At 38.5% G+C, this 14,755-nt stretch overlaps 1 protein-coding gene and 1 long non-coding RNA gene across 2 annotated transcripts in view; one reads left to right on the top strand and one right to left on the bottom strand.

Annotated features, from left to right (window-relative positions):
* The window catches only part of LOC127498412 (uncharacterized), a 38,157-nt gene extending 31,308 nt beyond the window's left edge, over window positions 1-6,849 (top strand). The window contains exon 3 of the long non-coding RNA XR_007925877.1: window positions 6,713-6,849. This is a non-coding gene — a long non-coding RNA (uncharacterized LOC127498412). The remainder of the gene's footprint in view (window positions 1-6,712) is intronic.
* LOC127498406 (calpain-1 catalytic subunit-like) lies at window positions 1,082-14,755 on the bottom strand. The gene is made up of 22 exons (XM_051867713.1): window positions 14,704-14,755; window positions 14,191-14,459; window positions 13,879-13,951; window positions 11,903-12,021; window positions 11,621-11,754; window positions 11,257-11,431; window positions 10,803-10,874; window positions 10,291-10,376; window positions 7,642-7,713; window positions 7,389-7,549; window positions 7,150-7,310; window positions 7,052-7,063; window positions 6,687-6,892; window positions 6,428-6,485; window positions 5,845-5,913; window positions 3,810-3,867; window positions 3,616-3,677; window positions 3,383-3,451; window positions 3,186-3,264; window positions 2,862-2,978; window positions 2,311-2,363; window positions 1,082-2,159 (listed from the first exon to the last, which is right to left on the bottom strand). The coding sequence occupies exons 2-22, from the start codon at window positions 14,437-14,439 to the stop codon at window positions 2,133-2,135; spliced, it is 2,112 nt and encodes a 703-aa protein (XP_051723673.1). The 5' UTR covers window positions 14,440-14,459; window positions 14,704-14,755; the 3' UTR covers window positions 1,082-2,132.

Here is a 14,755-nt window from a genome sequence, read left to right as displayed (position 1 = left end):
AAGTAGATAATAACCTGTCATATAGCTTTAAAGCATCATGGTTATAATGGAATGTTTGCTGTTACATAACAAAAGCTGCGTGGCTACTTAAATGTTTTACCGTTTGTGACATGTCCATCAGCTTATTATTTAAAAGGCAATAGCACAACAACACATGATAGACTAGTTAGTATAGTGCCATGTTTCATTTTTGTCAGGAATGAAAACAAGACTGTGAGGGACAGAAGTACAGCATATTCACCGGATTGTACTGTGAACATCTTCAGTTAGCAAAACAACTTAGGCTAAGCCCTGTCTGTGAAACCAGGCCTATATCCTGGCATGTCAGCGTCTCACAACTCTGCATGCGAGAGCCAAAGCAACTACGACTATGAATGTGACTGCTAATGGATAGATCTCTCCAGGTATCATAGACCTAAAGGCCTCTTCTAACCCTCTATGGCATCAGTTTTTATTTTTTGGGAAAAAATATTTCACCCCATTTTTGGTAGCTTATGGGGTCCTTGATAATATATAAAATTTCTATATAGGTCGAATAGGTAAAATAAGTAATATGTGCATTTGAAAAAAATTAATTTTGACAAACATGAATCACGAATGGTTCCAACCAATCACAAACATCAAACAATCAAAGAAAAAAAAAAACCTACTACTAATTACAACACTTCATAACACCTTATGTATAAATATTTCTCACACTTTATATAAACATATAAACCAAACAAACACACACGACACACACCACACATACAAATGCGCACACGTTACTTTGCTGACAGACCCGTCAGAGGGAATGATCCTAACTGCTCGATCATGTTCCTTCCACCCATAAAACGTTCTTGTGTCCATTTCCTGCAAGTATCAGTAGATAGTAAAAACATTGACTATTGGTGCGTTCAAGTCATGTCAGAAAGATTGTATTTAAGAGTTGAACGCACATGAACGCCACATCAAAGTCGTAATTACGGAAGCAATGGCGGAAGCCAGTTGTTTTCAATCATGATAAATTTATTTCTGAATCCCCACAGTACAATGCAGTTTGTACACATTATGTGTACTGTTAATGAAGAAGAGATAAAGCTTGCTAGAAAACACTACTCATTTAATCAGTTTATGAGCTGATAGGCTTGAGTGACCAAAATACATTTCCCATCATTCTCTGTGGCAGCATAATTATTATAATAAACACAAATTACATACATAATGTGCACTCTTGGAGTTTTCCAAGCTTGATAAACAAACTTCCCAGGATGACTTGAATGCACCATATGGTCCTAACCCTATGATTTTGCCTGAACAAAAGTGGCCTAACTGCACAATGTTGCCCTAAAGCAACAAACAAAAAACACAGTTTTAATATATAAATAAAAACAAATTGAATCTTTAAACAATCAAACATACTTCTTTACATACTGATGCACATGTATATATTTTTATATAAATTTATTTAAACTTTTTAAAAGTTAAAAAGTGATATTTATCTTATCAATTGGTGGCAGTGTTTACCATGTGGCTTTGCTTCATGAAAGAACTGCTCCACCCCCAAACAAAAGTCACACCCACTTCAGCCCCTCATTTCACTGAACAGACATGTCAGGTGATATTATATATAAAAACAAATTTATATAAGGGGTGGTTTGAGGTCCAAAAAGGTAGTTTGTTGCCTGAGGGCAACACCATGTAATAGAGGGCTAAGATGTTGTGTTGAGAAATATTATTACTTTACAATCTTTCTGACAATTAAAAAAAAAAAAAAAGCTAATTAAAACAGCATCTGCTTGAATGCTTTTTTTTTCACACCAACAGTGATTCCAAGTGTATACAATGAGAAATACATACATTACTTGAAATACTTTTCAAACAAACAGTTATTAAACAATTATACAAATTTCACATCAAACTGTGTATTAATTGTTATATCAAATGATAATTTTAAGCATTTGAATTCTTAGATAAAAGGATGAAAAAGAAGACAATTTGTTTATCAGTTTGATGTTAAAAAATAAAATAAAAATTAAAGAAATATTTAGATTGCCTAAACCACTGATCGTTTTTGAACACTGAACTAATGTTTTCTTGTCACACTGCTTCTTGCATTTGTTGGCAAACCTCCTGGCAAGCAGACTTTCCCCTCATGAGTACATGGTGAGTCCTATCCACTAAAACACAGATACACAGAAATAGGTTGTGAATGTATATACTTTGAATGACCAAAAATAACAAAGAAAATCAAGCAGATTTTCAAATTTCAAACACTTGTATGTGGTTGGAGATATGGAAAAAAAATGTAAATGTTTACATCAGGATTACCTCACTCTCATTAAGAGATATCTTCCCATTTTCACAGAGTCTCTGGAATATGCCTGATGAAGAGAATAAATGCTGTTAAAATCTAATAAATCAATAATTATAATAATAATAACACCCAGGGTATGTAGCTCAAGCTATTTCAGGAGCATAAATGGATCTGACCAAATTTTGTTTACCAGTTTGTGTGACAACTCTTGGTAGCTTACCCTAAACTTATTTATTTCATTTTACAGCCCTGAACATCAAATTATGGGTGGCACGGTGGCTCAGTGGGTAGTTGTCTGTGTGGAGTTCATATGTTCTGTGTGGGTTTCCTCTAGGTGCTCTGGTTTCTCCCACAATCCATGCAGGTCAGGAGAATTGGAGAGTTAAAATGGCCCATAGTGAGAGTGTGAATGTGATTGTTTGAGAGCCCTGTGATGGACTGGCCACCTGCAGGGTGCTTTTCCCTGCCTTCGGCCTAGGACGCTGGGATAGGCTCCAGCTTTCCGTATAAGAAAATGAGAGAGAGAGAAAATGAAACTGCTTTTCTGTCTAGCAGTTTTACTCACTAGCCATGCAGTTCAAACGCATGACAAGGCATATGAAACCCTCCAGAGAGATCTGTTCTGAAGCACCACCATACCGCACAAACATGAGATTCAGGATGTCTTCATTTAGATGCATGCCTAGGGTACAAGAACCATGATATAAGTATCTATAGATAAATATCTATCTATACAATGTGTGATGAAAACTTATATATAACAATATCTCTGCATTCAATTTTATGGGTCACTCGGCAGCTATATGCTGGAAGTAACAGTTCCTACCAGCAGTGATATTTACACAATGTTTTACTACAGCTATAAACTATAAACTAAAATAGCCTCAACCTGTTTTCACTAATGCGTTTTGCAGTTCATTCAAAGACAGAACGCCATCTTTGGAAGAATCCATGCTGTAGAAGATGTTCTGTAAAAAAAAAAAAAAAAAAAAAGTAACCGTCTTAATAAAACGCAATACATAGCTATATTTCTTGTCTTAATACAATAAAAATGCATAGCTAAATTGCAGACTCAAATCCACACACCTTGTACGTCATAATGCGGTTCCACAGACGAAGAAATTCTGATCCACGAAGTCTTCCACTGACAGAGAACTATTTGTATTGTTACAGTCAGGGAATATTTCTAGAGCTAAAACATGTTTCTTCACAGTACAACTGCAAATACAAGCTGAACCATGAGGATAAATCAAATAATCATCAATCAACACATTTTTTTAAATAGTTTTTAATTACTTGTTGAAGGAAAAAAAGGATACATCTGACATAGCAATGATACTTCTGCAGGAATCCAGGCCAAATCCTTCAGTATTTTTATTCCCTAAAGGTATGAGTCACATTTGTGAGATTTATGACATTTGTGGCAATTTAAGATTTCTAAACTATTTTACATAGGCTAATGTAATGTATGTATTTCTCATTTTTACAATTTACAGGATTTTAAAGCACTCACCTCTAAGCAGGTTTTCATGAAGAAGCTGTTGAAGTTTCTCAGCGTCAACAACTTTGTACTGTTTCCAAAAAAAACATTCAAGAGTTTGAAGCTTGTAGCAGCCGTATTTTAATTTTGGATCAAATTTTATTTTTTGATAATAGATTTGTCACATGTTCAGTTTAGTTCAGTCCTGTCTTGTCTGCATTAGTCCTCGTTAGTCACTATGGTTTCTAATTAGTCAAGTCTTTTCAGCTGTTTCCGTTTAGTAGTCATTATCTGTGTATTTAAGTTCCTGCCTGTTCTGTGTTCATTGTCGGTTATTGTTTGTGTGTGAGCACACTGTTACGTACAGTGGGTACGGAAAGTATTCAGACCCCCTTAAATTTTTCACTCTTTGTTATATTGCAGCTATTTGCTAAAATCATTTAAGTTCATTTTTTTTCCTCATTAATGTACACACAGCACTCCATATTGACAGAAAAGCACAGAATTGTTGACATTTTTGCAGATTTATTAAAAAAGAAAAACTGAAATATCACATGGTCCTAAGTATTCAGACCCTTTGCTGTGACACTCATATATTTAACTCGGGTGCTGTCCATTTCTTCTGATCATGCTTGAGATGGTTCTACACCTTCATTTGAGTCCAGCTGTGTTTGATTATACTGATTGGACTTGATTAGGAAAGCCACACACCTGTCTATATAAGACCTTACAGCTCACAGTGCATGTCAGAGCAAATGAGAATCATGAGGTCAAAGGAACTGCCTGAAGAGCTCAGAGACAGAATTGTGGCAAGGCACAGATCTGGCCAAGGTTACAAAAAAATTTCTGCTGCACTTAAGGTTCCTAAGAGCACAGTGGCCTCCATAATCCTTAAATGGAAGACGTTTGGGACGACCAGAATCCTTCCTAGAGCTGGCCGTCCGGCCAAACTGAGCTATCGGGGGAGAAGAGCCTTGGTGAGAGAGGTAAAGAAGAACCCAAAGATCACTGTGGCTGAGCTCCAGAGATGCAGTCGGGAGATGGGAGAAAGTTGTAGAAAGTCAACCATCACTGCAGCCCTCCGCCAGTCGGGGCTTTATGGCAGAGTGGCCCGACGGAAGCCTCTCCTCAGTGCAAGACACATGAAAGCCCGCATGGAGTTTGCTAAAGAGGGTGAGAAATAAGATTCTCTGGTCTGATGAGACCAAGATAGAACTTTTTGGCCTTAATTCTAAGTGGTATGTGTGGAGAAAACCAGGCACTGCTCATCACCTGTCCAATACAGTCCCAACAGTGAAGCATGGTGGTGGCAGCATCATGCTGTGGGGGTGTTTTTCAGCTGCAGGGACAGGACGACTGGTTGCAATTGAGGGAAAGATGAATGCGGCCAAGTACAGGGATATCCTGGACGAAAACCTTCTCCAGAGTGCTCAGGACCTCAGACTGGGCCGAAGGTTTACCTTCCAACAAGACAATGACCCTAAGCACACAGCTAAAATAACGAAGGAGTGGCTTCACAACAACTCCGTGACTGTTCTTGAATGGCCCAGCCAGAGCCCTGACTTAAACCCAATTGAGCATCTCTGGAGAGACCTAAAAATAGCTGTCCACCAATGTTTACCATCCAACCTGACAGAACTGGAGAGGATCTGCAAGGAGGAATGGCAGAGGATCCCCAAATCCAGGTGAGAAAAACTTGTTGCATCTTTCCCAAAAAGACTCATGGCTGTATTAGATCAAAAGGGTGCTTCTACTAAATACTGAGCAAAGGGTGAATACTTAGGACCATGTGATATTTCAGTTTTTCTTTTTTAATAAATCTGCAAAAATGTCAACAATTCTGTGTTTTTCTGTCAATATGGGGTGCTGTGTGTACATTAATGAGGAAAAAAAATGAACTTAAATGATTTTAGCAAATAGCTGCAACGTAACAGAGTGAAAAATTTAAGGGGGTCTGAATACTTTCCGTACCCACTGTATCTGCCTGCTTGTTGAATTAAACCGTTTACTATTATAAATCTGCATTCGTCTACCTTCGTTCCATGACAAAATTAGCTTTTATATTTACCTGATCAGAATATTGTCGAAACAGGGTTTTATCTTTCAATCCTTCATCCACTTGTTCAGTGTATCCAGCCTAAACATGAGAAAAGAGAAGACTGTTTCATTTGCAACTACTAAAAAACACAATTAGAGTTCCCATTCCTGAAGCAGAAAAAAAATGTTCTGATATTATGATATTATTATTATCTACATTTTTTAAAAAATAATATCAGATATTCATTAATATCAGATTCTCAAATCTTAAATTGAATGTTAAAATGTTAGCAAGTTTAATTTACGTTACATTATATTTATTTGATTAAAAATATTTTAGAATTAATATTTTTTTATAGAATAAACGATAGTATAATATTCAATATGCAGACAAGGGTATTTATGTAATAGATTCTTAAGTTGTAATTTGTGCAATTAATTTCATTCCCATCTTAGGAGAATTAACAAAAACAGGACAAAGAGAGAATTTAGTTGCAATTGCAGAGATATGTTAAAAGAAGCAATATTTCAGTGACTAATTCTCTGATTGCATATACTGACAAACTCAAGAGAATACTAAAAAAATCTTACAGAATGATTATGTGTATTATTACCTCAGACTTGCCTACAAGATCCACAAGAAAATCTTTCTCTGTCCGTTCTGTGTCCTTTCTGAGTCAAAAACATATAAACATTTTTAAAAAATTACCTGTCTAATAACGCACCTGACTGTAAAGATTTTAGTGTATAAATTAGTCAGTTTTTCAGTATGGGTCACTTTGAATGTTTAATCTTGTTCCAAGCATAAATAATTACTTAAATGTTGAATATTGTAAAGTTATAGTTAATCTCTCAGTCCTTCATGCAACTTACTGAATGTGGATCTCATTTTTGCACAGAATGGACAGGATGAATTCTGCGCTCTTATTGGGGCTGTAAGTGGACGGTACAATGAGATACTCTCCTGGCTCCAGCCTGAAGAATTTCATCACCTGTCTTGCATCCTGAAAGTCCCCGCTTGTTGCCACAGGCTTTCTGCTATAGAAAAAGCTTGATCCCAACTTTCCCTCAGATCTCATCTAATAATGAAACAGGATAATGAAACAAAACAGGTTTCACTGAACATAAATTAATAAGTTAGAACGGTATGACAGCTTATTTAATATGTATTAATACTTACGAAATATGTATTAATACAACCTGAAATACTTAACACAACCTGAGTATATTTTACTTGCCTCAGGTGGAACCTGTAAGAGTTCAAAATAAAAATAAAGGTTATATTATAAGCACATTATAAGCATATTTGCCTTTGCATTTTTTTGTTAATACTGACTGCAAACACGCAGAAGCCGATGCCATGGTGTGCAGCAAGGCGTCTGTTTCTCTTGTCAGGTTTCTGTATGAGGGACACCAGAACATTGCTCTGGCCCTGCTCACAGGCCTTATCCATCTCATTAATCTTCAGCCAAAACTGGGGGTTGGTACAGAAGGTGTCTACAATTACAGGACATGATTGTTAGAAGCAGATTTGCACTGATGACTGGCTTTATAATAATAATTAATGTAAAGCACCTAAATGATTCGTGCAGCCTCCAGCTGTACTCCCAATAACCCAGCTGCCATGGTGACTCTTGGAAATCCAGTGACATGCAGACTTTCCTTCCAGAAAATCAGGACAGGAACAGCAGATATCCATGTTGTCAAATGTCCTAAGAAAATCTTTCATTGACATCCTGCAAAAAAAAAAAAAAAAAAATCCTAAGTAAATCCTAGACAACATGTAATTTGTGTTTTAATACACGTTAAGATTTTTTTTAATACTCACCAGAACTCTCCATTTTCATTCAGAAGATGTTGTTTGCGGTCCTCATCACTCACTGTGTTCCACAAGGGTGATCTGAAAGAATTATGTAAAACAAACATCAGAAAAAAAGAAAAATTTTGACTGTGCAATAATCATAAAAATTCACTAACATTTTTAAGAACTGCAAAATTTGTAGTTTTTACTGCCAGTTGTTCTGCTAGTTAGTCATCTGCTATGATGCTAAACTCCTACAATTGTGTGACATAATTCATGATTGCCTATTAATTGCAGTATTTGGTAATTTTTTTCTCTTTGTTCTAATCTAACATCTGATCATTCTTATATGAATAGCTTCAATAAATCTACTCTGTCTGTCTTTTTTCTTTTACTAAAACAACACTTACAGAAGTGTTGAATATTATTGAGAATCTCAGTCTTAATAATGATACTGGACCAGATGGGATTGAGTTTAGATACACTAAATTTGCTTCTCATATCCTCATGTGAGCTACTAGCTATCTGCAAGTATTCCTGTATTACTCTAATTTATTAAGAAGGTGACATTCTTGATCTATAAAATTATAAACCAAAATCGATAATTTGTGTTATTGCTAAAGTATTATCTGAGTATCTATTTACACCAAGTGCAGATAGCGTATGTATATATATATATATATATATATACACTATATTGCCAGAAGTTTTGGGACGCCTGCCTTTACGTGCACATGAACTTTAATGACATCCCATTCTTAAGCCGTAGGGTTTAATATGGAGTTGGCCCACCCTTTGCAGCTATAACAGCCTCAACTCTTCTGGGAAGGCTTTCCACAAGGTTTAGGAGTGTGTTTATGGGAATTTTTGACCATTCTTCTAGAAGTGCATTTGTGAGGTCAGGCACTGATGTTGGACGAGAAGGCCTGGCTCGCAGTCTCCACTCTAATTCATCCAAAAGGTGTTCTATCAGGTTGAGGTCAGGACTCTGTGCAGGCCAGTCAAGTTCCTTCACACCAAACTCGCTCATCCATGTCTTTATGGACCTTGCTTTGTGCACTGGTGCGCAGTCATGTTGGAACAAGAAGGGGCCATCCCCAAACTGTACCCACAAAGTTGGGAGCATGAAAATGTCCAAAATGTCTATATGCTGAAGCATTAAGAGTTCCTTTCGCTGGAACTAAGGGGCCAAGCCCAACCCTTGAAAAACAACCTCACACCATAATCCCCCCTCCACCAAACTTTACACTCGGTACAATGCAGTCAGGCAAGTACCGTTCTCCTGGCAACCGCCAAACCCAGACTCGTCCATCGGATTGCCAGACAGAGAAGCGTGATTCAGTTGAAGCTGCTCGGCCATGGAAACCCATTCCATGAAGCTCTCTACACACTGTTCTTGAGCTAATCTGAGACCACATGAAGTTTGGAGGTCTGTAGCTATTGACTCTGCAGAAAGTTGGTGACTTCTGCGCACTGTGCGCCTCAGCATGCGCTGACCCCGCTCTGTGATTTTACGTGGCCGTGGAGTTACTGTTGTTCCCAATTGCTTCCACTTTGTTATGATACCACTAACAGTTGACCGTGGAATATTTAGTAGTGAGGAAATTTCACGAATGGACTTATTGCACAGGTGGCAACCTATCGCGGTACCACGCTTGAATTCACTGAGCTCCTGAGAGCGACCCATTCTTTCACAAATGTATATACACCTGTGGCCATGGAAGTGATTGGAACACCTGAATTCAATGATTTGGAGGGGTGTCCGAATACTTTTGGCAATATAGTGTATATATATATATATATATATATATGTATATATAGGTTAACATTGTCACATACTGTTTAGTAATGTTTTATTTTCTTTATCATGTCTCGTTCGGTTTAATAGTTTTATTGTCATGTTCTGTTTAACTTCTTTGTCATGATTTTCTCTGTCGATGTTTTCCCGGATTTATAGTTCATATTTTGTTACTATGGGTTCTTATTAGTTACACACCTGTTCCCTGTTTCTTTGATTGCCATTCTCTGTGTATTAAGCCCTCATTTTCCTCAGTTCTGTGTTTGTCATTGAAGTTATGGTAGATGTGTAATGTTCCCTGGCTTTCTTTGTTTAATAAAACTTGTGTTTCATAGTCATTCTGTGTCACGCATCTCTCTTTAGATTCAACTACACTGCAACTGTTACAAACATTAGTTTCTTGTCATTTATTGGTTGTGTTTATTAATGTTTTGTTATTATTTTGTTATAATTATCTTGTAGTGGTTTGTTTTTTGCTTTGAATGAGGTGTTTTGTATATTGTGTATTAGGACCCCCTTGAAAACGAGACTGTGCATCTTAATGGGGTTTATCCTAAAAAATAAAATTTGTTGCGTATAGGAAATTTTCACAACAGACTAAAACTAAGAGACTCTAAGGCCCAGTTTCACAGACAGGGCTTAGGCTAAGCCAGGATTAGGCCTTAGTTCAATTAGGGTATTTAAGTAGCTTTTATAAACGTACCCTACAATAGCACATTATTGGTGTGCAACTTGAGACAAAACAATGGCTCTGACATTAGCTTTCAGTTAAAACAGCTCATACAAGCAATTTAGTCTATAGGACTAGCTTAAGCCTTGCCTGTGAAACCAGGGGTATATGTCAGGTAAATGTGTGGTTAAATAAAATCAGTTCTTACTTGTCACTCCAGTCTCCATTCCACTCACTGTCTCCCCATGGGTTGAACAATCTCACCAGCTGAACTGGATATCTACCACTTGTGACCTGTGGAGCATGATTTTATATATTTAGTAGTATAAAAATGTGGCAAATTTTTCTAATATTACCAGTATTTTTAATCTTTAGTAGCTTTATTTTGTAATTTACCAGAATTTTGAAGTAAAATGCATGTTTATTTTTAATTATTTGTGCTGTTCAATAGGAAGTCAGTGATTTTCAACCTGTGATTAAGGTCCTTTTCCTCGCACAGTATAAATGGACGATCATACATGAATTTATAGCTGCCATTATATTTTAAGAAGGTCCCTTGCAAAGCTTTATGGAAAAAGTCAAATCATGTAAAATCATGTAAAGCGTGGGTGTGTATCAAGTTGGTTGGCTTCCAGATGTAATCTTTTGTCCCTGAAATATTTGCCTTGAAACCTTATATGAATCTGATGCATGCTGAGACTTGATTTTGGACAGACTTACCTGGTAAACCTTTGTCACAGTGTAAGCGTGGCCCAGAACTATGCCATTTGGTAATCGTTCCTCATTATGATTCTGTGGGAACAGAATGGTGTGATGTAAAAGTCATTGTTTAAAAGGTGCTGCAAGTGAATTTTTTTTTTAAACCCACAAATTAAAATGTCCCTACTGCCTTATAGATGTCACGTAAATATGTGTCTGTTTCAGTCCTTTCTTTGTGTCAGGCTCCATATATAGCAAAAACGTTATGGAGGGGTTTTGGAGATAGAGAGACTGTGCGGCCGAATGTATGTCCATTGGGGGTCTAGTTCAGAGGATAGTGAACAAGATGGCTAACATTGCTTAAGATAGCTTCTAATGTAACTAAAACATGTAACCTAAAGAACCTTCAAAAATATTTCAGCAATTTATGTTTTTGGCATTACCACAGTTACCACATTACTTTTTTTTTGCTCACCCCTTGTGGAGTTTCACAGCCCATAAGGACTTCTGACTGGAAAGCACGGTACATTATCTCCCATAAATCAGTCGGAGCCGTTTTCAGATCGTAGTGCATATGAACTCCACCGGTGAAGTCCATGAGGGCCTCAGATACCCGGCCAGTGTGCATGTCAGCGTAGGAGCCGCACACCCTGTAACGGTCATTCAAACTGTAAACAGTATGCCGCAATGTAATAAACATAAATTTGAGGACTATTACTGCACACAAATCACAGGTTGAATTACAGCCGTGCTTATATTGAATACAACAGCACTATTCCTTACATATACTTGAAATGATATTTTCACATAAAGTCACTAAAAGATGTACAGGCACTTACTTGGCATACGCTTTCTCCAACAAGGCTGGCCAGAACTCATTAAATGTTTTTGATTTCACAAAAATTAGCTGACGGTTGATTGTTGGCAGTTTGTCATCAATCACAACATCGTACCATTTTCCAAACCGCCAGAACTGTAAGTTTAAATAAGCAGAACACTAACTGAACAACTATTAAAAGACAAAACAGGAATAACTATTGCTTGGAGTTTAGATTCTGGATAAATATGATCAAAATAGAAATAAATATTGGAAATTATGGCACAAAATAAGAGGAACTTACCCTGAAGTGAAATAAACCAGTATAATTGTTGCTGAATGATTGTCCGTCTGGGATGACCTTATGTAATAATTTGCTTTGAAAAGTTAGAGCCCCAACAGAAGCCAGAAACCAGCAGTTTCCTGAGGAAAAAAACAGTAATTGGCACAGTGATTTTGATGTCTTTCATATTCCACAACTCGTTTATGATTTTTTTCTAGTTTTGCTAGAGAAGGTATTTATTTTGTTTTCACCAGGAACTTAAGCCTAAATATAGCCACAAGAGACAATCATCAGGCATTAATGGCTCAGACTAAAAGATATAGGGATGTAACCATCTATCTGTCACAGTTATCTGAAGATTAATTCACCTTTAGTTTCATTTTCATGGACTTTCAGTTTTGTTTTCATCAGTCACATGTGTTCTTTTGTTTGAGTTTTCCCGCCAGTCATCAGTTCCCATGGACACTCATCAGACCATCACACCTGTTTGTCATCTCCTCATTATCACTGCGTATTTTGTTCCTCACGGTCACTCCGTAGACATCCCAGACACTTCTGGACTAAACTGGAGGGACGCTGTCATCCAGTGTCTGGAGAGTGTTTACCCTCGGTCCAGAACACAGCCGGACTGAGAGGCCGTTCCATCACCAGCAACCACGGAGGAATCATGTGAGCCCCTCGCAGATGGAGAGCTACCACCCGCCGTGGCGCATCAGCTAGTTCCCGAAGATAAGAGGTCAGCGTGGACCCTCTGATCTCCTTGGATCTCCATCTGCCTCCGTCACTGCCCTGCTCAGCCAGTCCTCCAACTCCGCCTCTGATGGAAGTTTGCAGCCCTACACCATCTCCTGAGATGCCTAGCTATGTCATCGAGCCTCAGGTCGCACAAACTCCATTAGCGCTTGAGCGGGTAGATCCTCTCGGCCCGTCAACCTGTCGGCTCCGCCTTGACTCCTCCCACCTTTAGCTCCACCAGACACCCTCGGCCCTTTGACATCACCGGGTTCCCTCGTCCCACCGGCTCCCCCTTGGTCAGTCATCACTCCACTTCCGCCACGAACTTGCGGTTCTTCCGCTCCGTTCCTCCACTCCTTTGGTTACAGTCCTCGGGCACTCTGGCTTCTCCTCAGAGGCTCATCGCCGCGGCATCTCCTATGTCTCCTGTGCCAGCGATGTCGCTCTGTTCCATCGGCTCTCTGTCTGCACCCTGGGATCCATTGGCGCCGCCTCTGTCGGGAGTCCCCGAGTTGATGTCAGCCTCCACAACACCTCCCTCCCTTGACTCCATTGTGGGCTGTTGTCTCTAGGCTCTGGGTTTGTGCCTTCGGACATCTACCACCATTGCCACCAGGGTCTCGTCGTTCATCTGTCACCATTCCTCCGCTGCCTGCCATCACCATCCCTTCACCTGCTCCTCCTGCCATCCCTTCACCACCTCCTCACCCACCTCCATCCTTCCCTCACTGCTGCTTCTACCTCGCTAGGTTGCACCTATTGGGGGCGTGTTCTGTCACAATTATCTAGACTCATTCACCTTTGAGTCAAACAAACAACAGGCACCTTTTACGATTCCTCCTGAACCAAAAACAACAAGCTTATGCTGTGTAATTACCGTAATTAAGAGATGGCAACCCGTGACGTTCTACTCAGAGCTGTTCACGTCCTAAGAAACATTTTTGCATTTGTATGGCAACACTATCAACGGCAAAATTAATCTGCAGCAGTTGGTTGGTACAAGTCAGAGTTTTAAAGTGGTTTATGCTCATTATTGTAATGTAATGTGCTTTGAGACAATAGGAAATTTAACGCCGTCTTTCATGACGCTTTGCAGACTCTGCTCTGGTTGTGTATGTTTATGTGTTTTGAAGGAGGCGTGGCTTTGGAGATGCTCTGAAGGGAGGGTGGGATCTTATGCTTTCAAAGCTAGCATGTTATTGCTAGTGTCTCCGAAATTGCCTAAACCCCAAAACAACAATATTGTGGTTACACAGACATACCTATATTCCCTTGGGCGTAATCAAACCTGGACACTGACTCTACGATAAATTCAGCTGCATCTGGATACAATTTCTGAAAGAAAGTAAGTCATACTTTCAGCATTTGGCATTTGATCAACTGATGCATTCTTTGAAAGGGATGTGCTTGATAGTGGTTTTAGGTAGTGTCTTTTAAACTTTTTCAATCATTTAGACTGTCACAGTCACATCTTTTTAGCTTTCAATAAAAGTTGTACAATTTTACACTTACTTAAGTGTGCAATATTATCAGAACACGTTAAAGATGATGCCTCAAGGAAGTAGATTACATACCGTTGGTCTTATCCACTCCACTCGGGCCATGACTTCTGGCTTCAGCAGCCCTTCACCAATGGAACGAGGGTCTGGCGGGAAAAACTCATCCACAAATCTCTGTCTTGTTTTGAGACAGTAGTCTTGTAAAAATTTGTGGTCCTGATCCATGAACTTCAAAGGATTTGTTTCAGAGCCCATGCCACCCTTCATGTTGCGGTCATCTATGACTTTTAGGCACATGCCATGTGGAACCGCTGGAGGAGGCATTTTGAAATCTGTCTGGATTTCTTTACAATTAAAAAGAGTAAATTACAATAATAATACAAAGATATCACATTCATATCCAGCAGTTCCATACAGATGTACAGTAGTACTTTATTTTGCATATATTAGACTAAAGACAAATTAAATTCATACAAGTATTAATACAATTCAAAAAGTGTTGTTTAAATCGATTAGTTTGTATCTACAAATTGAATATAGGTCTTCCCTATCTATGAGACTACTGAGCTTTATAAGATGTATATGTACCTTCAGAGATGCAATGAATTTTCACCCAAATGACTGGTAATCTTCTCTGTCT

Source organism: Ctenopharyngodon idella, chromosome 17, assembly GCF_019924925.1.
Source record: "Ctenopharyngodon idella isolate HZGC_01 chromosome 17, HZGC01, whole genome shotgun sequence".
NCBI classification, from domain to species: Eukaryota; Metazoa; Chordata; class Actinopteri; order Cypriniformes; family Xenocyprididae; genus Ctenopharyngodon; species Ctenopharyngodon idella.
This window is presented reverse-complemented; position numbering and strand designations above follow the sequence as displayed.